General features: G+C 41.0%; 3 protein-coding genes across 11 annotated transcripts in view; 2 read left to right on the forward strand and 1 right to left on the reverse strand.

Annotated features, from left to right (window-relative positions):
• Positions 1-5,359, forward strand: part of LOC147324284 (DNA topoisomerase I, mitochondrial) — a 33,478-nt gene extending 28,119 nt beyond the window's left edge. For 6 of the 7 annotated variants that reach the window (XM_086297944.1, XM_086297943.1, XM_086297941.1 and 3 more), the window contains 5 exons: positions 1,106-1,220; positions 1,890-2,017; positions 3,918-4,018; positions 4,611-4,760; positions 4,948-5,359. In XM_086297944.1, the coding sequence (XP_086154070.1) occupies positions 1,106-1,220; positions 1,890-2,017; positions 3,918-4,018; positions 4,611-4,760; positions 4,948-5,050 (597 nt within the window). In that variant the 3' untranslated portion in view covers positions 5,051-5,359. Of the gene's footprint in view, positions 1-1,105; positions 1,221-1,889; positions 2,018-3,917; positions 4,019-4,610; positions 4,761-4,881 lie in introns of all 7 variants that reach the window. The other variant, XM_086297945.1, reaches the window with a different exon arrangement.
• A 661-nt stretch (positions 5,360-6,020) lies between these two features.
• Positions 6,021-9,398, reverse strand: hsbp1b (heat shock factor binding protein 1b). Its single transcript, XM_086297951.1, has 4 exons — positions 9,204-9,398; positions 8,258-8,324; positions 7,996-8,122; positions 6,021-7,897 (listed from the first exon to the last, which is right to left on the reverse strand). Exons 1-3 carry the CDS (start codon positions 9,246-9,248, stop codon positions 8,001-8,003), a joined length of 234 nt encoding a protein of 77 aa, XP_086154077.1. The 5' UTR covers positions 9,249-9,398; the 3' UTR covers positions 6,021-7,897; positions 7,996-8,000.
• Positions 8,760-23,827, forward strand: part of LOC147324286 (solute carrier family 66 member 2) — a 56,956-nt gene continuing 41,888 nt past the window's right edge. The window contains exons 1-3 of one of the 3 annotated variants that reach the window (XM_086297949.1): positions 8,760-8,902; positions 12,193-12,474; positions 12,677-12,810. In XM_086297949.1, coding sequence (XP_086154075.1) covers positions 12,266-12,474; positions 12,677-12,810 — 343 coding nt within the window. In that variant the 5' untranslated portion in view covers positions 8,760-8,902; positions 12,193-12,265. Of the gene's footprint in view, positions 8,903-8,937; positions 9,795-12,192; positions 12,475-12,676; positions 12,811-23,827 lie in introns of those variants that run through there. The other 2 variants (XM_086297950.1, XM_086297948.1) reach the window with 2 other exon arrangements.

Here is a 23,827-nt window from a genome sequence, read left to right on the forward strand (position 1 = left end):
TTTCCCTCCACTCTTTTGTATCATTTACCCATCTATAGGAACCGGTTTTGTTTTTTGGCCGAGGAACCGATGCACGCAAATTAGACCCAGTGAGAAATGAAAAGCACCTCATCATAGGCGGTGTAGAAAGGCAATAGTCGATATTTCCCTGGCATTAGTAGCCATCACAACAAATTGGATAGCAGTATGTTAATGAGAAAGTCCAGTATGTTGCATCCTGTATTATAGATAGGAAATTAGAACTGTGGTAATGACGCATTTTAATAACGCCTTAGGAGAAGACATGGATGACACACACACACACACACACACACACACACACACACACACACACACACACACACACACACAGCGCACCATGCCGAGGGAGTTGGGGGTGTGAGAGGTATCGTACTCGCCCCATAGACTTGCAAACTCCTTCATTAGCATCGTAGGGCCAGAGTTAGGTAGCTCGTTAGCAAGGCAGCCACAGCAGCAGATGCTTCTACCTGCGTGCTCGTGCTCCAGCACACGCATGCACACATACACTATATGTATACATGGAAAAACACCCACTCAGCTTGCAGTGAGACACAGTGATACAGGCCTGTGGCCCCAGTAGGTCCTGATCCTGATGATTAAACCAGCATCATTATTATAGACTATCAGAATTACTTCTGCTTCACATCTGAATGCTTTCATCCATATTCAAAATGCATGTGACGCCTTCCTCATCAAGTCTATATTTGCACCTGAAACTGCCGTGTGTGCATGAGCATATGGTTTTTGCTCTAACTCCAGTGAGTCCTCTCACACTGTTAACTCTGTTTCATCTGTTTTGTAAAGACTGCTGTTTCTCAGGTGTTAATGGAAATGTAAACTAGCTATATACAACTTAAACTTGTTATAACACCTGCAGAAATGTCAGTGAGACATAGAATTATGATCTGTTTTATTCTCCCTGATCTAATGGATGATGATAATGAAGTCAGAGATTCTATTTTGATTTATTTGTAAGATGGAGATTCTTTGCCACCGCAGTGGCACATTACCACAGTGCCACCTAGTGGTAGATGGCATGTGTTGATTTATGTGTTTTCTTTCTTGTTCCTGTTTCTCGTTGCAGACCAGCGTTCTGAACAAACACCTGAGTTCTCTAATGCCCGGTCTGACTGCGAAAGTCTTCAGGACATACAACGCCTCCATCACTCTGCAGCAGCAACTTAAGGAGCTCACAAACAGTCAGTCACACCTGCTCGCTGCACTGTAACAGTCTAAATTGACTTTAAATGCTCTGCACCACACATGAGCATTTTAAAGCGGTGGCTCGTGTTCCTCAGGTGCTGGTGCAGGGCGGTTAATAATGTAACTTGCCATCAGTTCAGCTCATTGTGTCACAGGGTCCAGTGAAAACAATGCAGTGACCCTCTTTTATATTTAGCCGGCTTAGTTCAAGGTATCCTGATGTCAGTCGGGTTTCTCAGTTATGACAGGAGTACATTATCACTAAACCCAGAGCCGTGCATCTCGGTCTCGCTCTTATCAGAGTCCCATTGGCTGCCTCGGCCATGATTTTTCCCTTTCAGAGATAGAAGTGTCATACTCGTCTCATTTCTGGCTTGCCACTGAGAGCCAATATGCAGGCTGACATGTGGTTGCAGGCAGTGTTGTGTGAACCACAGGAGGAATAGATGAAGTTAATACACGTGTATAAATGAAATAGGAGAATGTAATTGTATGAATGTGACTTGAAGCTTGATGTTTTGTCGCTGTGTGAGGTAATGGCATTAGGCGTGTCAGCGTGAGTTTCTCTTTAATAGTTTCTGTGCATAATTCTGGTTTGATATCTGTTCTCACTTGGATTTTTTTCCTTGTTTAAATACAAATTACTTTTTTTTTTCGTTCCTCAGAGTCTGACAATGTGGCAGAGAAACTGTTGTCCTACAATCGAGCTAACAGAGCAGTTGCTATTCTGTGTAACCACCAGCGGGCGCCGCCAAAGACCTTTGAGCAATCCATGGCTAACCTTCAGGCAAAGGTAAGGGCAGCTTGATTGAAAGTTACTTTAGTTTATATTTTATTGGACACAGTAATTTAAATTGGATTAGAAAGGGGCGATCGTGGCTCAAGAGTTGGGAGTTCGCCTTGTAATTGGAAGGTTGCCGGTTCGAGCCCCGGCTCGGACAGTCTCGGTTCGGTCGTTGTGTCCTTGTGCAAGACACTTCACCCGTTGCCTACTGGTGGTGGTCAGAGGGCCCGGTGGCGCCAGCAGCCTCGCCTCTGTCAGTGCGCCCCAGGGTGGCTGTGGCTACAATGTAGCTGCCATCACCAGTGTGTGAATGTGTGTGTGGATGGGTGGATGACTGGATGTGTAAAGCGCTTTGAGGTCCTTAGTAAAGCGCTATACAAATACAGGCCATTTACCATTTATTTTTTTGTATTCTTCTCATTGTTAATTGACTGAAGAACAGATGAGAATTCAAGTGACAGTAAATGGTAATGGTAAATGGCCTGCATTTGTATAGCGCTTTACTAAGGACCTCAAAGCGCTTTACACATCCAGTCATTCACACACTGGTGATGGCAGCTACATTGTAGCCACAGCCGCCCTGGGGCGCACTGACAGAGGCGAGGCTGCCGGACACTGGCGCCACCGGGCCCTCTGACCACCACCAGTAGGCAAACACGGGGTTAGTATTAGGGCTGCTCAATTAATCGAATTTTAATCACGATTACGATCTGGGCTTTCAACGATCATTAAAAATGACTGAGCCGATTATTAGCCCCTCCCTCATTTATCCGCGACACCTTAAAGGCCGTCTGTGAAAATATTGTCGGGCATAAACCGGTCCGTGGCGCAAAAAAGGTTGGAGACCGCTGATTAAGAGGACCCGAGGGAAGCTCGGAAAGCTAAGCAGAAGTTATTTGGAGAGGAGAGTGACTGCCGTTGGTTGAAAAGAGAGTTTAAAAAAAAAAAAAAACTTCAGTGGTGTTGCACACTATTTTATATTATTTTTTTAAAGTCATTGTTAACCCTTTAAAGCCGGTCAGAGCAGCACGCTCCGTTTTGCGTAACTATTTTTAAATCCCTGTAGAACCTGAACCGTGTAAGCTAGCGCAATAATTTGTTTTGCATATGAAACCGGAGGAGTTGTACTTACATCTGATGCCATCAGCTTGTCCTCGGTCACGGTTTCGTTCCACATATAGCTTTGCAAAAACTGCATAAAAAGCGCTTGCAGGAACAAAAACATAATATTCCAGAAACACGTTTTGCTGTTCCTATCAGCTGTTTGTAACACTTCCCACAGTGAAATGATGCACCTGCTGTTTTCTTTGCAAATTTGCATCATAGGATTGTTTTTTGTTTTTCCTGCAGTATATAAAAATTGCTGTATCTCCAAAATAAAACTATGAAGACACTCAAAATAAATTTCCTGTGGTGGGAAACTATTTTTTTGCAACTTTAAAGTTTTGAGGGATAAACCTCTTAAATTTCTCCAAGTAGAAATATATGTAAACAAAACAAAAGCGATTTTCAATTTTTTTTTGTAGTTTATTGCACTTTTTTGCAATTTATGTAATTACTATGGACTTAATGCATACATATTATTAAAATATGGGCTATAACAGTTGTATTGATGTATAGCAACTTGAAATGCTCCCACAAATGGCACTACAGCATGTACAAAAAAAAAATAATATAAGCTCTGGTGGACTTGGTTCTATAGTAGGTCTTAAAGGGTTAAATAAATATCGTCAAATAATCGAGATCTCAATTTCAGTGAAAATAATCGTGATTATCATTTTTGCCATAATCGAGCAGCCCTAGTTAGTATCTTGCCCAAAGAGATTTGGATCCACAGCCTGTCCTGTCACATTTTGAATTTAAATGTGGTGCCTGTGTGAGAGCTTGTATCCATATGTTCTCCACCCAGATTGATGCCAGGAAGGAGCAGCTGGCCTTAGCCAAGACGGAGCTGAAACAGGCCAAGAAGGAGGCCAAGACGAAGGGGAGTTCGGACCCGAAGTTGCAAGCGTGAGTGTCAGTAGTGGTGCGGCGGACAAAAGAGAAGCTTTGGTAACATTTTGTCCTGTCCATGCGTTGGACTGAGGGCTACCACGAAGTAGCTTTAACCATTTTGGCAGATACCTGATATCCTCTGTCCTGAACATTTTATTTCTTTAATACAACCAAAAAAAACAAGAGCATGAAACTTTACAGGTGTGTACCCGAGATCAGAATAAAGGTTTTAAAATGGTTGCGGTGGAATCCACGGTGCACTGCTGGAGTTACGTCATCGTTCTTTCCTTTTTCTTGTATGCCTCCTATTTTTAGAATATAATTCATTCATTCATTCGAGTGACCCTCAGGCAATGAATGGTTTCATGATATCTAATATTTTCATCACAGGGTAAATAGGAAAGCGCTGAACAACTTTGAATGCGTTTGCAATGACAACATTAGATTTATTTCCCCCCCAGTAAAAATGTTTGTTTTCGGGTCTTTTCTACTATTTTCAAATATTTACACAAACTCCTCTTTAATTGTTACACTGTGAGAGGAAGTGATACAAAAAGGTTCTTCCATCCACACATATCTGTACCAGTGATGATTCCTTCTCTGTCAGGCTGGTGGAGCGGAAAAAGGCAGCAGTGAAGCGTTGTGAAGAGCAGCTGCTGAAGCTGGAGGTCCAGGCAACCGACAGGGAAGAGAACAAACAGATCGCTCTGGGTACCTCAAAGCTCAACTACTTAGACCCGCGGATATCCGTGGCCTGGTGAGTGAACACTACCAGCTGTTAAATATATAACACAAGATGTATACTGATATTTTCCCTCAGACTCAGAAGTGATAGCTGGTTTGTTTCAACTTTACCGTCTGTGTACCTCTGTTTCTAGGTGAAAAGATCTAAACCTGAATAAAGACGTTTAGGCTCATTTTTAATATTCCTCCCATCTATTCAGGTGTAAAAACATGGAGGTACCTATAGAGAAAATCTACAATAAAACCCAACGGGAGAAGTTTGCCTGGGCCATCGACATGACAGAGGCAGACTTTGAGTTCTAACCTAAAACTTGTTCAAGTCTCTCGTCTTAAAAGGTGACATAAGCTGCAATTCAGGAACCACTCCGTTAATTTTACATACAGTACTTCAATGCTGCATTTATTGTATTTTCAAAGACTGCCCATGTTGTACTTATAACTGTGTGGTACGATCGAGCTGTGCTTAATGTGCTTTTGCTTAGTGGTGTTTGTTTTTGTTCAACACTTTCTTTGGAAAAACTGCTGTTATTTGCTGTTTGTATGTTTTTGTTTTCATTAATCTGAATAAAGGTTCCCATTAGGCAGTAACGGGCCAAAGAAGCTGTCACGAGTTCTTAAACACCACTTTTGGGGAAGTGTTGTTTCAAATGCATAATTCTGCTGGTGTCGGTTTGCATTAACAAAGACAGTTTGTATAAGACTGAGGGCCAGTTCATTCTAAACACAGTGCTTTAAAATTAACAATGGGAAACACTGATTAGAATGCAAATAAAAAGGCAGTAACTTTAAAATCCTTTAAACCCCATATTTAATTAAAATGGTACAAAGACAACAGATTTTGCTTTTTGGAAAAAATCAATGAAAATATATGCATGCGCTGATTTTTATTTAAGGGCAGAAATACATTTAAACAAACTTTTATGACCGGTGTTTTCCAGCGTGTTGCGTGACCTCTTCTTGAACTGATGAGACTAAATGTTGTAGTTTTTAAAGTAAAAGTTGCATTTTCCAGTTCATAGCACACTAAAGTTTACAGTAGATAATTTCATCTGTGGATGCGATGACAGAGTCTTTAATGACAATAAGTGCTTCTGAGCCCAGTGACTGAAGATTCTTATTTTTGTGCCGTGTCACTCCATACATCTGAATATATTATGCACTGTCCATGATGGGCTCACATACTTATTTGCTGTGTCATTGTCCTTATTAATTCTGAAACCCTTGGTGTCCCTGTGGTGCTCATGATGAAGTTTCAACATGCAGGGTTTAAATGATTATTTACATTTTACAAACTGTCCTAACCTAAGAGGTTGATTATAATTTCATTACATTATAAACAATATAGATTTAAAAACCATGCAACACTGAGACGTTCCACAGAATTTGCATCTGAAAATACGATTCTGGTTTAAAAAAACAAAACTACAGAAAAATGCAGAGCACCTCGGAGTTGGATGTATTGTTAAAAATTCTGTCAGCACCAGAGGGGTATGCTACGAAGAACATTCAACACAGGCAGGCTCTCTTTGCTGTAGCTGGCTTGACAAAACGTAAAACTCCAGTAAGAGATTTGTTTTCAGCTCAGTGCGCGCTCGTGTAAAAAGGGGTTTCATGCATCGTGACTCTGTGTCCACGCAAAATGATCCAAGTGCCATCTACTCCAATCTCAGACGTTATCAGATGGTGTAAAAACTGGATTTGGTGCATAAAGTGGTAAAAATTAGAATTTATTATGTTATTGCCGAGTGTAATTTCAGTGCTGTCACCTTAGAAATAGTTCTGAGTCTTTTAGACTGGATACATTAAATGTGCCTGATGTAAAGGAAATGCACAAATCGCTTTCATTTGTCAGCAGATTGCGAAATGAATTTCACATTAGTACTCTTTGTGTGGGTTCTGTATGCTGGACTAAATCAGGGGTGTCTAACTCCAGGCCTTGAGGGCTGGTGTCCTGCAGGTTTTAGATCTCAGATCTCACCCTGGGTCAACACACCTGAATGAGATGATGAGGTCATTACCAGGCCTCTGGAGAACATCAAGAGATGCTGAGAAGGTCATTTAGCCATTTAAATCAGCTGTTTTGGATCAAGGATGCATCTAAAACCTGCAGGACACCGGCCCTCGAGGCCTGGAGTTTGACACGGCTGTACTAAATAGTTGGGATAGGCTCCTGCCCCCACACACACATCTTAACTGGATAAGCAGGAAAGAGATGGAATGAAGTTTAACATTTATACATTTTTTTTTTTTTTTTGCTTCACTAAAATAAACATGCACATACATAATGCAATTTCCTGACGATGATTTTAGTGGTTCCACTAAAGTGCAGCTTAACAACTTGTGACACATAAAACTTATTCCCCGAACATGCGTATAAATAACACTTTTTAAAAATGCGATGGATAAAAAAAAATAATAAAAACTCTGAAAATATGGATTTTTAAAACAAACTCTGAACATAACCTGCGGCCGAGCGGCTTACGTCTTCAGGTTAAGTGACCATAGTGACTTAGGTTAAAAGAGCCGCTTATCTTAAAATCAGTTTTCTGTAATGAAAACTGATTTTAAGTTTGACCAACTCCAATAACTCACTGATCTCACTTCATAGTGCACCCCTCTTTCCAAGTATTGACCATACATGACAAACAGCCGTGTATTAAATAGCTTTAATAGAAGACTATCAGGATTGGAATGCATCCCACACAATGGTTGTAACAGTGCTCACTGTGAAACACTGCTAGCTTTAGAGATTCGCTGCACCGTGTTGGTGCGGACACTGGGTTAGAGGTTTGTACTAACCTGTTAGCCTGCAAGTTTTAGTCCTCGTCAGAGGCTAGGGCAAAACCAACACTGTCTGCTTTCGTGTCAAGGAATTCAACTACTGATATACATGTATATGAAAATAACCTCCAGGTTAGTACGCTAAATCTGCAATCCTGCACATGAGCACTTGAGGTGCTGAAGGGCATGTCACACTACTCTAGCTTACAAGTAACGTTCAAATTTTCAAGTCATTACATAACCATTTCACAATATATAAAAAAGCATTTCACACAACGACACACCAAATCAATATTAGTCATTTTCAGAATGGAAAAAGTCTGCTGCTCCTGAATACAGGACCGACTTCTCGCCTTGTGATTTAGGAACCTGTGGGACAGATTTAGAAAAACATTCACTATTAAAGCTGACATTCAACATATTTACAGGAAAACTGACAAAGCTAGATGTGCCGACTACTTGATTACCTTCATTATGATCCTTGACCCTCTTTAGCTTTTTCTGGTGTTGCCTCGATCTCCTCGACACCAGCCTGGGTCATCAGGTCAGCAATGTTTTTTTCCAAGTCATCAATACGTGTGCTCATTTCATCAAGTGGAGAATTAGTTAAGGCTGGTAATTACAACTGGAAATCACAAAGTCAGCTAACACGGAACAAATGACCCAGCCTACAATTATTAACTTTGATGCATATAATCAATACAATGTTTTAGATGATTATTAGGATATTCCTTCCAATGATCTGGTCTGACATGGTCTGGAACTTGTCCTGCATCTGTTGCAGCAGAGTCTGAACCTGTGGAGGGGAAAAGAGCAGAAATTATAAATGAAACTGGAGCCACTTAGTAGTTAAAGTTTATGGAGATATAAAGTGAAGTCATAACACTGCCAGATACAAACACTTAAGCATATGGTCTGTGAATCTGTTTCTATGCCAACAACTTAAAAGCTTGACTATGGATCTATGATTTACTGTAACAAGTACACCTGCAGCGCCCCCCCATCTCTTCATTCTGCATCTCCTTCACATAACAGTCAAGTTAATCCTCAGCTTCTTTAAATCTGTGTGAATACGACTGTAGGAAACTAGGTAATGCATAACAACAAATGACTCAAACTAGCGGAGGTGGTTTTTAAACGTTTGCGAGGTTTACTGAAGCTGAACGTCTCTCACTGACCCCCATCTCTATGGCAACACTCAAACACTGCCTACGCAGGCTTTGTCGTATAGGAAACACTAAAAGAATCATTAACATATAATCTGTACATTTTAAGGTCTGTGTGAAACTGCGCGATATTCAGTAGTCAGACACTGATAAGGGAAACCTACTATATATAAGTGCCAGGTGAATAAGGATAGAAAATGTACTGCAGGTAACTTTTACATAATTCTGTGCAGTTTACTCGTTGGAATTTGGTGATGCCATTTACATGACCGGTTGACCATTACATAACATTCTGGAGCTAAAGTCTGGGATTGTGGTTTGGATGCAACAAGCTCAACACACACTTTGAATCTAGAGTTTTACACACCAAACAAAATCCACGAAACACCGCATAAGTGCTAAAATTTGCTAGCTCAGATAGCTTGCTATCGTTAGCATTGTTATTGGCTTTGCTAGCTAAGGCTAAGCTACTGTGGCTAAAGCTAGCTTGCCTCGCGATCACGACTCACCACATTGGTAAGGTCCTGCACCGATTTGGGGTCCGTCTCAGCCATGTTGTGATGTAAATGATTATCAGCGCCCAAACAGCACAAAAATTCAAACCGCTATCTAGCGACTGTTTTGCTATCTACTCGAAGTAAGCAATCTCGCACAACACCCACAGCACAGTCAGCTGTTCCAAAGCACAGAGAATCTCGCGAGAGCTGCTCCAAAGTACAGCGAGTTTTGAATGGGCAGTACAGAGTTGTAGATTTTATTTACCCCACGTAGCTTCATAAAACTCCTGACATTCAGATATTTGTTCAGTGCAGTAGTCTGCCTCATTTAGGCGTCCGGGTCATAGAAACATGCACACAAAAGCCTTTGTTAAATCTGTATTAACTAAAACAAAAGATAGAAGTCGATGTATCCGTGCGAGTGCGTGTGCGCCTGCCTGCGAGTGCGTGTGCGCCTGCCTGCGCGCGCACGTTTCTCCTCATCTGAACGAGTTGGATTTGAAAGTTGGAGCTGCCGGGAGCCCGGTGTGTTTTGACGCCGAAGAATTCGTGTGCGGGTTTTGTTTATGTTACAAACGGGCGGAAAGTGAACGACGAGGCTTGGTAAGTAAAGCTTGAAGTTTTAAGTTAACTCTTAAATTAGGGAACTTACTGGGGTATAAAATCCTTATAAGGGGCGATACAGAATCAGCCCCAGTGAGCTCGCTCTACTATTATAGAAAACGGTAGACTTTCTTTGGTGATTTAATTTTTGCCCTTAAAAGTTCTTATTTGCACAGGCTTATACGAAACCTTCATCTGTTTATAACAATGTAACCACTCGCTGTGAATGCTGGGCCTCTGTGTCTTGTTACTCTGAGGCTGGCACAGTAGCCTAAAATTGATGTCTGGAAGTTCAGGCATGTTAGCCCAACCCAAAGAAGCTATGCTTTGCTTACGTAACAAAGCTCGTTGTGTTATCAGATGTAGTCCATCACATTTGGGCTGCTCTCATGTGATGGTTAACTTCTACAGCAGGCGGAGGGAAGTAGCTGGAGACGCCTTGGATTGTTAAATTTCCTGAATAATATTTAACTTTGGAAAACACGTAGAAACCTTTTTATGGAATGTGTTAAAGGTCTGCTGCAGGTTTTCATTCACTTTGCATTGTTAATCATCACACCTTTAAAATGCTTTCTGCAATGTTGGTGTTTTTACAGCCGTTATGTCCTTATTACAAATAAATGCCCTCTGATGTTAATCAGGCTGTACACAGGAGATTCCACTCAATGCATCTGCTGTTACGTTGAGGAGAAAAGGTTAACAGCAGCAGTCTTACAAGAAGAGAACCTGTTGGTGAGGGTTTTGTGTTATCACGACAAAAGTGTGTTGACCCAGTGCTGACTGGATTTCCAGGTTTGACTGATTCGTCAGCTGAGCCTTGTGACCAATCAAAAGAGCACATTCATTCTAGCGCGTTTCAAGGTTTGATAATGAAAATATTACACAGTCATTACTGAACAGGAACACAACAGTACCCACAAGCATGATGCCACTGCTCACTGTTGTTCAGCATGTGTAGGTCAGGGTTTTGTGTACACAAAATACGTTTGTTTTTGTTTTGTTTCTATTGAAGAACAACAATAGGGAACTGGAGTTTTAGGGAACTGTATGAAATCAAATTTACTGAAACATATTGTAACACTGTTTGGAGGGAAAAGAGAACTACTGTGACCATTTGTAATAAAGTAAAATAAAATTCACTTCCTGCTGTGACAAAACAAATTTCCCACGTGTGGGACTAATAAAGCTTATCTTATCTTATCTTATCTTATCTTATCTTATCTTATCTTATCATGCCAAGTAGTCACAGTAGTCACTTTGCATTGCTAATAATAATATTAATTTGAAGATTTAATTTAAGAAAACATTTTGAATTACCAGGACCTTTGTTATGAAGACAGCCTGGTAATAGAATATGTTTAACTGAACATTTAAGCTAAGAAGAAAAAAGAAAAGCTGGTGTATGCAGTTTGACAGAAGTCGGTGCAGATATGCATTTTGACTTGTTATTTAAACAGTGTGGTAGATCCCATACTGGTCACCTTAGTAACGCCCCTAGCTTCACCAGCCGGTGACTGTTTAACCTCTCCTGGCAGTCCATGTCCTCTGTTGCTGTACATTCCCAGACCTTTGACTCTCACTTGTGATCCCTGTTCTGATATGTGGCCACTATAAAAGACAAGAAGTTTAAATAATAGAAAAGTAGTTTGCTACTTGTCTGTCCTCCTTGACCTATTTATGTAATGAATTAAAGTACAGTATACTATTTCCAGACAGTCATGGGTCCATTTATTGTAACTGTTGGGAAACCTGAATAAAAATGAACATTTTCTTTGCTGCACCTCTGTTTGGAATCACTACTACGCCTGCCTGTAACAGCAGAGCTTGCCTAAGATGTGTTATTGAATGATTTTGATTGATGGAAATGGATGTAAAACGATTAGAAAAATAAGATAACTGCCAACATTTAGAAGTTGTATTTGGACAATAATGAGCCTTTTGTACTTTAAAAAAATATAAAAAGATAAACATTTAACAGCTGTTTTTGACTAATCAACCAGCAAATATGTGAAACTGTAACAGACTATGCAACAATGACATAGTTGTCTACTTCAACATTATGTTCTGCATAAAGAAGCTTAAAAGCAGTATTATGCCTGCCTTGTATGTGTGCATTGATAGGCCAGAATCAGCTGACTGAGATCATTTTGGCTCTAATATGAAAGTATATTGCTTCATGTTTTATGTAAGTTTGGTTGTTTTGGTCATCATGCACGGGCTACTTTCCTGTAAGAGATTTAGTGCTGGAAATAAACATGAAAATTGTGATGTGAGATATAAGAATGAGGCATTTAATTGCACTCGGGCAATGTTAATCTCTGGTTAGTGACTCTGGGCGCCTCATAATGCCCATTAATGATAACGCTGCTGACCTCCCATTACTTTGACTCTCTGACAGTGGCCTGCTGTCTGTCAGATCTCCTACTGCTACTCATCCACCTCCTGAACACTCGTAATATTCCCTTGCTGTGATGGATGCCGAGGTGGTTCTCCAGGAGGAGGACATGGAGGGCTCGTGGACGCTGCTCTCCTGGCTGGCATCATTCGTAATGGTGTTTGGGGGAGCCCTGCCTTATGTGCCGCAATATCAGGAGATCCAGAAAAGCAGCAACACTGAGGGATTCTCCACCAGAGTCTGTCTGGTGCTGCTCATAGCTAACATCTTGCGTATATTTTTCTGGTAAGAAAGCATTTGTTCTTTACTCATAATTTTTATCCTTTTGCTTTTCTGTTTTATTCCTTTTAAAGGTGCTAACCTGTCATGTCAGCCTTGAGGCTCTGTATTTAAATACAGCTGATCCTACCGGACTACATGCTGATCTATAAGAGCTCTGTATCTAAAGTCCTGATTGATTTTGGTTGCCTTGGTCTTGTTCTTGCAGGATAGGGAAGCAGTTTGAGCTGACCCTGCTGCTTCAGAGTGTGGTCATGATTCTCACCATGTTTGCCATGCTCCACCTTTGTTGCACTGTGCAAAACGCCAACAGAGTAAGCACCAAGCAGCATCGCCTTTCAGGTAACCGCAGCTTACCATGCAATCACTGTCATGAGCATTTACAATTACAGCAAGTGACGCATCCAACATTCAATGCTTCCCTGTGTCAGCAGTTTTAGGCGAGAACTCCTGCTTCTTTCCAAAAGAGGGAGCTAGTGGAAAAGCTAACATTGCAAGATTGCTGTTCTCAAAACACCTTACCTATGAGAGCTACTTTTTTATATTCTGACTTGTCCTCTGTATATTGAATTCTTCTTTTCAGTTTCCAGTGTGACGAATACGCAAACACACTGAACACAGTAAAGCTTGAAATATCATTAAAATATCACGTTAAAGAATGTGTAAGAAGTGCAAAGCCAAACAGAGACCATCCACTATAACTGCAAACCCTTCTTTAACCTTATGGCATAACCTGAAGTGCACCTCCCTCAAAATGTAACTACATGTCATGTTCATGCAGCCTGCAACTAGTTTTTAATTTATCAATAATCACTGTCTCAATGTAAAAAAATGGAAACTAATATAAAAGCAAAATTCTGGAGTGAGATCACTGAAATTGTCCAAATTGATGTGAAGGGATGAACAAGGCACTTTATTTGTTTCTATTTGCTGGCACTGCATGTAAAGCACCAGGACTCAACCATAAGGTGAATATGCACCAGCACAAGTATAAATGTCGGCAACAACGTCGACCACTAAACGTAGGTTACGTCGTAGACGCTACCGCAGACGTCTAAAACAGCCATTAGTCAGTTTGTGTGGAAATAAGCCGGGTTACATGGTGGCATTGTGACAAATATGTCTTCATAACATGAATTATAGAGTACAGCAAGGTAAAGATTTGATTTAAGGTGCACAGGCAGCAGGTCTGCAGAATGTCGGCCCATCCCACCCTGTGAATTACAGGATATCTCTTCTTAGAGTGCGTGTGCACGAAGTATAAGAAATGTGATGGAAACACAAGCATGTGAATGTGTTTCTTAGGAGGCTGTGGATGACGTATTGGTACAGAGTGAGAGCAGATGATGTGAGCTAAGATTAAGCGCACCAATATCAGTGTCTCCTCTGAATTGTGTGTGTGTGTGTGATGCCAAGACGGGGAACCCAACCAAGATTATTTACAGGGTCTATTTTTATAGGCTGCTGTCTTTTATAGGTAAAAGACGCTCGAGTTGATTGCTAAATATCCTGACAGAAATTCAATCTTAGTGCAGTTTTTCTTTTTTTGTTTTATTAGACAACGAAGTAAAACTGAATAATGGAATCTTGTAATAGTCTGATCATGCAGAGCACAACGTGTTATTAAAGACATAAATCACGATAACTGATTTTAGGTTGATGGATATGAAACAGGGAGAATATTTCTTTGTAAAGACGAGCAGAAAGCATGTCTGTTTGTTAGGCTGTCAGAGGCAAATCCCTCTAAATGAGTTTTGATTGAGGAACTACAGACTGAGTGTGTGTGTGTTTAGACAGGAGAGTAATGATCATCTTTATGTTAGACTGTGCTTCTCTTGCCTTTACAAAGAACTGATCTATTACTCATCAGCAGCCCCCTCCCCCCTCTGTTTATATTATTTCAGCCTACGCCAAACAGTTTTTGTGGTGAATAAAATAGTTTATTGTCTGATCGTCTGATTTCCATATAGGCTGTTTGTGAACGTGTAGCAGTGAACAACAATTCTGCCTGCAAGCCACTGAGGCGTAAACTGTTAATCAGAGGAAACAGAGCGATTGATTTAAAGCGATCTTTATTTTTTAATCACACTATCAGATAAAACACATCATGAACACTCTTTCACATTAAGCCCCTCGCTCTCTCTTAAGGGCAGCTCTGAGGTCCAGTTGCGATGGGGGATGGTGGGGTCGGGACAAGAATAGATCAGAACGGCTCTTCTCCCCAGCTGCCTGCTCTTCCCTCCACGTTTCTTGTGCAAAGTCTTTCCAACAGATCAGGGTCATCTCTATGTAAAATAGTTACTTCTAACCATGATGCATGTCGGCGTGGTTTACAAACACGGAGCTATTTTTGTGGCTCCTTCATTTCTTAGCTCCTCGCTCAGAAGTCCTGACTGCTCTTTATTTTTCTCTTCTTCTTTTTCTCACACCTTCCTCCACTGTTCTTCTACTCTCCCATCTCCTCCTCCTGTCGATCCTTCTGTTGCAGTTTCAAGGGCTCCCACTTCTTTTCCTTAACTTCTACTTTTATGAACAGATATCTGAGACTGCCAGAGTCCATGCTGAGGTCATCTCTGATCCACTTGCTTTAATGCCAACTTCTGTCATCTGCCTACTAACCTCATTTCCACTGCCTCAAAGCACACTCGAGCAGAACATAACCTGACTGACTGAGGCCAAACAGAGAACTGGATGTCTCCTGTGAGTGTCATTCTCCCACAGTTAAAAAAAAGATTAAAATTTTGCAGTGCTGAAAGTTTTTTTCTTTCTTTTCTGTTGGCTATACCAACACATTGTTGTTGCGTTCCTAAATACATTAAGATATAGTGAAATGTTTCTTTTATAACATTGCTCTTATTACAATATTACATAGTCCAGTGTATTACTTACCTTTTTACGCTTTATAGAAAGTAATTTATGAATTGCTCATTACATTACTTTTTGCATTACTCCTCAGCATCACATAGGAAGCACTGTCACTTAATTGCCTATATAATATGAAACTTTCCATCTACATGTATATATGGATATCCTGACAGTGAAGACTTATCAATGATCTCCTTTCAGTATTTAGTTCTTATCACAAAGCTGAAAACAGCTGGGAGCACTCGACAGCTGCTTCGTGTGTTAGCACGCTGCCATTGAAGCTGGATGCTGAGATTTGATATCGTGCACAGGAGATGAGTTTGTTTTTTCTTCTGGATTTCACAACCTTGTGTCCAAAACATTAGCATAATGTGCATATCTCCACCCCTGAAGATCTGTAGACCACTGTGCCATTTAGGCTATGGTTCACTAATGATGTTTTACTCAGAGCTGACTCTGGTCTTCTCAGCCTTCCTGTCCTTTTGTATCTGAGTTCAGCCTTCGACACGATCTCTCCTTCTAAACAGACTTTCCTCTCTTGGCGTCTCCGACACACCCCCAGCCTGGTTCCAATCATATCTCCTTGACCGCTTCCAGTTTTTTAAACTCAAATCATTCCGCTCTCGTCTATTCCCGGTCACTTCTGATGTACCCCAACGTACAGTCTTAGGCCCTCTTCTCTTCATAACATACATCCTCCCTCTTGGTACCATTTTCCATAAATTTCATCTTTCCTTTCACTGTTTTGCTGATGACACCCAGTTAAATCTCTCCCGCTGGCCTGATTCCTCCCTCCCACCTTCTCTTATAGAATGTTTATCGGAATTAAAATCCTAATTTTCTAAAGCTCGATGAGGATAAAACTGAACTCCTTCTTGTCGGCACTAAATCCAGCCCACTGAAGGCAAATCATTTCACTCTCACTGTTGATAACTCCACAGTTTTCCCTTCTCCTCAGGTTAAGAGCCTTGGTGTCATCCTAGACAGTTCACTGTCCTATAAATCTCACATCAGTGATCTCACCTGTTCTGCTTATTTCCATCTATGCAACATTAACCGATTACGTCCTTCTCTTTCCACCCAGTCTGCGTCCATTCTTGTTTAATAGTCTCGTTACCTCCCGCATTGACTATTGTAATTCTCTCTTGCATGGTCTCCCCCAAAAATCCCTCCATAAGCTTCAACTGGTTCAAAACTCTGCTCCCGGCATTATTACCAGAACCCCCTCCTTTTTTTTTCTTGCGCCTGTCCCGTTTGGTTCTTTTGCCATCAGAATTATTGTCTAAAGGCAAAGAAAGATTCTCCCCATGTTTGCGTGGGTTCTCTCCGGGTACTCCGGCTTCCTCCCACCGTCCAAAGACACGCAGCTTGTGGGGATAGGTTAATTGGAAAAATCCAAATTGCCACTAGGTGTGTGAATGTGCGAGTGAATGTGAGTGTGAATGATTGTCTGTCCCTGTGTGTTGGCCCTGCGACAGACTGGCGACCTGTCCAGGGTGTACCCCGCCTTTCGTCCTATGACAGCTGGGATAGGCTCCAGCGCCCCCCGCGACCCTGAAAAGGATAAGTGGAAGCGAATGGATGGATGGATGGCAAAGAAAGATGCCCAACGAACTTCCTCCTACAAGCGCATCACCTGTCATGTGATTACTGAATTAAGGAAAGTACCACTGCTTATGAGAATCACAGTTAGGCGTCTCCAAATAGGTTTGAAACTGGTGACTGGGAGTTCCTTTTTGTGTTTCTGTCACTAAGATGTGGTTAATAGTAAAAATTTGTAATTGTTTTCTCCTCAAAGGGTAGGTGTAAAGCCATTGTTGCCCGGTAACAGTGCCTCCTGCTTTTGTATTGTATACGTGAAAACAGGTAATTGTATAAAGTTGTTGCCAGAATGGCACGACAAAGAGAAATGTCAGTCAGATGAGCAAGCTCGCTTCTTTCAAGGATGAGCTTGTTGTGCAAGTTTTATGCCCACACTTTTTTTTACTCCGGCTTTCTTATAAACAACCAAAGAGTGCCAGTAACTACATCATGGCATGTGAAAAAGGAAGTGCTGTTTTTGGCTTTATGCACAAACTGTAGCACAGTCTGGAAGTTTCTTCAGACTATCTCACCAGGAGTGCTCAGACTTTAGAAGTGAAGCCAAGCTAAGAGATAACAAACACAACTACACAGCCTGGATTTTCTCGTCAGGTCACCTTCATTATTATTTATTGTTTTTGTACTAGATGTGTAAGGTGTGTGTGTGTGTGTGTGTGTGTGTGTGTGTGTGTGTGTGTGTGTGTGTGTGTGTGTGTGTGTGTGTGTGTGTTTGCATCCTATACAGTAGCTCTTTCTGTCTCCTTAATCCATTGATGATGCAGTGATATCAGGATGAAAAGTCAGCAGAAAACAGAATCTGTTTTTCGTCTGCATCAGCATTGTTACTCTGCCCATTTTGATGCCCTTTGCATAATCGTTCATAGAGGTGAAACTTCATATATTTGTGGTTAAAATGTGTTCTTGAGTCTTTGTCATAGTCTCTGCCTGTGCTCACTCAGAGTTATGACTTTGCAAAGTCTTCAGTACCTGCCCCAGGGTGCCACATTAGCAGTCCTGGCCTTATAATGCAGGAGTTTGAAGCCAGATAGAGAAGTAAGGGGTCTGAATATATTCAAAGACACACGTGACCTCAGGCTAAGTGTCAGATTGGTGCAGACAGTAACTCTGAGTATGTGAAAGAAGAGAATTCTGGGGCTGGATAAAAAAAACTTGATTTAAAACAAGTCAAGAATATCTAATGAAGTGTAATTACTGAGCTACTGTGAGGTCACTGAAAGTGGAACACCATAAAAGCTGAACAACATCCTCCTCTGTTGGCTGAAACGGGTAAAGCACACACATTTAACGTTGTACTTACAGCTTACGTTTGTGTGAAGAAAGCGCGTTTGAAAGTTAGCAACAGCTGCTGTTTAACATTCTGTTTGTTACCTTACCTCACTATAAACAGAAGAGGCGGGGCTCTTGATAACTAGCGTTGACCCTGTGGTCTTCCCTAAAAGCATTATCACTCAAGACAGTGGAAGCATGATAGGAATTGTTGAAGTGTTCACGAATCACCGTCTCTAATGTGATAAAATGAACTGCTACTCTGTCCTCTGTTGCCTCATAAATTCAGATCATAGCTGCCAGATGCAGCCGCAGTTCTTTGAAACAATACTGCTAACTTGATTTTAGAATGTAACAATTTCAATGAATTAATAGATAGAAATTAGACACGAGACACACCTGTGGGTTCAGCGCATCAAAATAAAAAGTGAAGGAAGCTGAATATTTGACTTATTTTTGAATTTCCACATCAAAGTTATGGTCGTGTTGTACTTAAATTGCTCGTGTTAACATACTAATATTAATTCAAGTACAACTTTAACATATACTCATAGTTTCATACAGTCCAACAGCTCAGCTTTTGCTGACAAAGGTTTTAATGAAGTTATTGATGAAGGCCACAGTTAATGAGACTGATGCACTGTTGTCTCTCTAATAAATGAAGTGTGTGTGTGTGTCTTTGTTGTTTTCTAGCATCTGTTCATCAGGTCTGCTGTAGAGCTGGGTGGGTGTATATTTCTGTTCCCTCGAGGAAGTGCACTTGTATTTTAGCCAAAAGCTGTTATCCTGTCACAGCAGTTAGACACAGGTCAGACTTAGGGCCCGTTCTTCGTACCTCGCTAAGTAAGTTAGCCGGATTTGACTGTTGACGATTTCGCGTGATCTTGGATCGTTCGGTTCTTCGAAGCTCATCCGGGACTTGCTGTCATAGCAACAGAGCCGTAAGCGTAAACCTGCTGGGGAGCAGGTTTACTTTATGTAAACAGGATTAGATCGCGGCCACGCAGGTATGCCCGCGTCATTCATACGAAAGCAACAGCGATATTTTACCACTGTTGTACCATAAATAAATAACATCAATGTAATTAAAGATAATGCAGCACTTGATCCTTTTATTGATGTCACACAGATACATACAGGTCATTCCCTAAAAAAGGGAAATGTACTATTAACATTCTATTACATGTATGTGATTATTACAGATGTAATTCATATTTCAGAGTAGCAATTGCAAATTACTTCGTGTAATCAAGATGAGACCACGGCTATAAAAGCGAAGGTGGATTTGGGAAGCCTGTCGCAGCCATGTCCTGTCCGTTTACGCGAGCAGCCCATTGCGGAAGGTGCAAGATTGATAAGGAGAGTCCTCAGAATTCAGCGTATATTGCGGGACAGACAGGATCCTTTAGCTCAGCGCGACAGTGTGCTCATAGAGAGATATCGATTTTCCCGTGAGGGTATTATTCACTTAACCAACTTGTTGACGAGGGGGTGCAGGACCACCACCTGTCTTTTTTTGCGCTGCCCCTTTTCTTGGTTGCTGTTATAAACAAACAAACAGATTATTTCAGGGTCTCTTTCCAAGAGACGAAAAGCAACATAAGTGATAAATATTACCATTCTGTAGAATATTCTTATATTTCACTTTTACTTGTTCCCATGTTCTAGTGGGTCCTGTTGTGGCTCTAATGTGAAAGGGGATATAATATAACATAATGTAATATAATATAATGTAATATAATATTGGATAATATAGTGTGATATGATAAATCTACCCTACCACCTACTGGTGTTGGCCAGAGGGGCCGATGGCGCGATATGGCAGCCTGGCTTCTGTCCCAGGGCAGCTGTGACAGCTACCAGTGTGTGAATGTGAGAGTGACTGAATAGTGGCATTGTAAAACGCTTTGGGTGCCTTGAAGAGCGCTATATAGATCCACTCCATTATTATTGTTATTATTAAATTACTTACGAGTTTAATTTGTCAGCAACTTTCTGCCAGCCCTCTCTCCTTGCTTTTGCAGCCTTTGCAGTGTTCCCTTGCGTTTTAATTAGACTCTGAAACTCCTAAAATCCCTCACTCAAGAGTTCTTGCTCTGCTGCCGAAGAATACCGAGCGCGCTCATTCGACATTTTCGCCGACCAATCAAAGGGTTGCCGATCAATGTTTCTACTATCGATGCGTAGCCCCTGTTGGGCCACCCAGTGATCTCACATTACTTCATCCAGCTATACTAATCGTCAACAACAGGTGTGTTCGGGGAACCGGAATAGCGAGCTCAGAGTTAGCGCGATGATTTGATCTTGGATGTAGTAAGCGACGTACGAAGAACGGGCCCTTAGTGTACTAGTAAGCCTGTGTAGCGTCAGCTTGTTGTACACTGTCTGTGTCCAAAGCTCTTCTAATCTCCGTCTTATGTCTCTGCTACATATCCAGCTCATACTGTGCAGCTCTTTCTGAACTATATGCAGATTTGTCACTTGATGTGAAGTCGCTGTGGATGCTATCTGTAGTTATTATCAGCTGTCCAACAACTGAATCACTGTGGTGGTTATCTCAAAGAAAGAGACTAATGAGGGCTGAGGTTGTGTTTGATATCAGGAGTAAGCTTGAATAGTTTTTAAAGTGACATCAAACCTTTGGTTTTATTTTATTTTTTTAACTAGCCACACATATAGTCAAGGTAAAGGTACCAATGTTTTATGTATCAGGACACAATGATGAATCATGTGGTCCTTAGTGTGTCTTAAAATAATTTCAATAAAAACCCAAATGAACAACATTTGAAAACTAAGGCTAAATACAGAAGCAGTATGGGAAAGTTGAGCTTATAGAACCACCTTAAGCAGCTTAAGCAGCTTAAGCAGCTTATAGAACCACCTTAAGCAGCGATAAGTTGTTTTACAGTTTAGAGTAAAATTTCAATCATATATATTTAATCTCTGTAGTATTCTGGATAAAGCTATTTCTTATATTTTGTAACTTTGTAAAATATTGTATTATTTACCCCAACTGGTCACAGCAGATGGCCCCGCCCCTCCCTGAGCCTGGTACTGCTGGAGGTTACTTCCTGTTAAAAGGGAGTTTTTCCTTCCCACTGTCGCCAAAGTGCTTGCTCATAGGGGCTCATATGATTGTTGGGTTTTCTCTGTATGTATTATTGCAGGGTCTACCTTAAAGCGCCTTGAGGTGACTGTTGTTGTGATTTGGCGCTATGTAAATAAAATAAAATTGAAGTGACTCGAATTGAATTGAGTTCAGTCTGTTGGAGCAACTGTAACCACATAATTTCCTTAGAGTAAAGTATTCTGTATGACTTCAACAGTCTCTCACATTGTTGTGGAGGCATTTTGGGCCACTTTCCTTTACAAAGTTGCTTTAGTTTATTGAAGTTTGCAGGTATTCATTTATAAATCGCTAGTTTTAAGGTCTGGCACAGCATTTTAATAAGTTTGAAGTTTGGACTTTGACTAGGTCATTGCAGCTCCTTGATTATTTTCTCTTTCAGCCAATCTGTTGTAGATTTGATGCTGTGCTTGGTTTCACTGACCTGTCGCTTGACGGCTAAAGCTCGGCCCATTTTGGTGTGCAGAGGAGTTCAGCGTCAACTCTGCAAAGTGCCCAGGTCCTGTATGGCTGCCAAATCATCACCTTTCCACCACCGCTGTGTTTGACAGTTGGTGTGAGGTGTTTGTGCTAATATGCTGTGTTTAGTTTTCCTCCAACTTGGCTCCGTACATCATGGCCATATATCTTCACTTTGCTACTTTGGCTTTTTCTAGTTGTACTGTCATGAACTTTTACTTTTTACATGCTAACTGAGACCTGTAGAGTCTCAGTCCGCAGCTCTTTTTCTTTTGCAGTTTCTCTGAGCATTGCATGTTCTGTCCTAGGGGGGGAATTGTTATGATGTTCACTCCTGAGAAGACTGGGAACTGTTTTCCACCTGTGAATAATCTTTCTGACTGTAGAATGATGGACTGGAAATTGGTTGGAAATTGACTTGCAATCCTTCCCAGGCTGTTGGGCAGCAACAATTGCTCATGTGAGATCACTGCATTGTGTTAACACACAGCCGGAACGCTCCGGACCACCAAACTGCCAAAACGTCTGTTTTAAAAAAAGGTGCTCACACTTGCTCAGGATCAGATAATCATTAGCAAGCACGTTCTGTTAACAGCAGTTGGCTGCTACTTAACATCCTAATTGCTATAGAAACAGACACTGATTCTATATTTTGGCATAAACAATAATAATAATAAAAATGATAATAATAGCACAATCTAGTATGTCTTATGTTGTTGCAGTGACCTAACTGTAAAACCTGCTACAGACCAATTTCACACATATGTGAAATCCTGGATTTGAAAGAATGCATACTTTATTTATTTAGCATGACTGTAGACACATGTATGGGTGGGCTCAATGTTAGCCTGTGCATGAGATTCATCTGGATGCCCGTTCAAGAGCAGTGCAACTGAATTATTGCAGGTAAAAGTTGGCAGCCCTATTCCTCCTGCAGTAAATGACTTCTGTTCACTGTTCTCTGGTGTAAACCCTCAACTTGTTTTCATTATCATATTGAGAAAGTATCTTTTTTCAGATAAAAACTGTGTGGTCTCAAGACTAATTCTACTGTGTACTGTCTTTATTTTCCTATGTTCGTTTTTATTCACCTATAAGGGCACACAAGCTGAACGACCAGACACCGTCCAACGATGGACTCTGTGTGTCGTTCAGTATTAAAGGTGCTTCACATGATGTGCTGAACAAATAACTTGCAGTTTCAGGCTCTGCCCAACATACCACAACAGTAACACACTCACAGAGCAGCGCATTAAATGAAAACCGCTGCTCACGCACATCTGCATCACTGCGGTGGCACAAATCAGGTGTAACAAACATTGACCGAGATTATGTGCAGCCTAAATTGAATTTACATATCCTGCAACAGGAAAAAAGTGTTTTGCTCACTTTCAAAGTGATGTATTTTAATTAAAGCCCCGATAACAGCTGAGTTTTATTAGCAAGTCAAATGAAGTCAGCTAGGTGAGAGGTGTTTTATTAGCAGCCAGGCATACTGGATTACTCCAACAGGATAGATAAAAATGCAAATAAAACGAGGGGGGGGTATTTGCAGTGATAATTTTTGTTCCCGGAAGCTCAAAGGAAAGTAGCAATGAGAAAACATTTTTGAGACGAGAGATAAGTGTTATAATTAGTTTTGGATTTGATAAGGCTTTATTCATTTATTTTTATATATTGCATTTGCAACAGGAGCAGTAGGTTTTTGGTTGGTAATAAAACCAGAACATTGGCGACTCTTCCATTGGTCTCATGGACCAGGCGACGGTTCATCCCTCAGGGGCGGTTTGTTCCCAATCATGCAGCTAGCATTTTTCAAAGTTTATGGGCTTTTTAGATTTGTACCATGTAACACATAAACCTAGCAGGAACAGTACTGGTGCAACAGGCTTTTTCATGGGTCACATGTGCACATAAGAAAGTCTTTGATAATGTGGCTCTTTCAGATCAGTGCTGTGATATGGAGCCTGGTGGCACTGTCGGGAATAATCATGCATTCATATGGCTTCAGATGATTCCATTTACAATATTGGCAAATTG

This window comes from Aulonocara sp. 'chitande type north' Nkhata Bay, linkage group LG7 (genome assembly GCF_057382095.1).
Source record: "Aulonocara sp. 'chitande type north' Nkhata Bay isolate Kocher_YH1m ecotype deep benthic linkage group LG7, A_spYH_male_GT1.1, whole genome shotgun sequence".
Taxonomy (NCBI): Eukaryota; Metazoa; Chordata; class Actinopteri; order Cichliformes; family Cichlidae; genus Aulonocara; species Aulonocara sp. 'chitande type north' Nkhata Bay.

Excerpts from the sequence above, each read along its gene's own strand:
- hsbp1b (XM_086297951.1), bottom strand. The coding sequence starts at position 9,248 with ATGGCTGAGACGGACCCCAAATCGGTGCAGGACCTTACCAATGTG. Across the intron at positions 8,325-9,203 it reads TGCAGGACCTTACCAATGTG|GTTCAGACTCTGCTGCAACA; the intron begins GTGAGTCGTGAT and ends TCCCCTCCACAG. Across the intron at positions 8,123-8,257 it reads AGACCAGATCATTGGAAGGA|TTGATGAAATGAGCACACGT; the intron begins ATATCCTAATAA and ends CTAATTCTCCAC.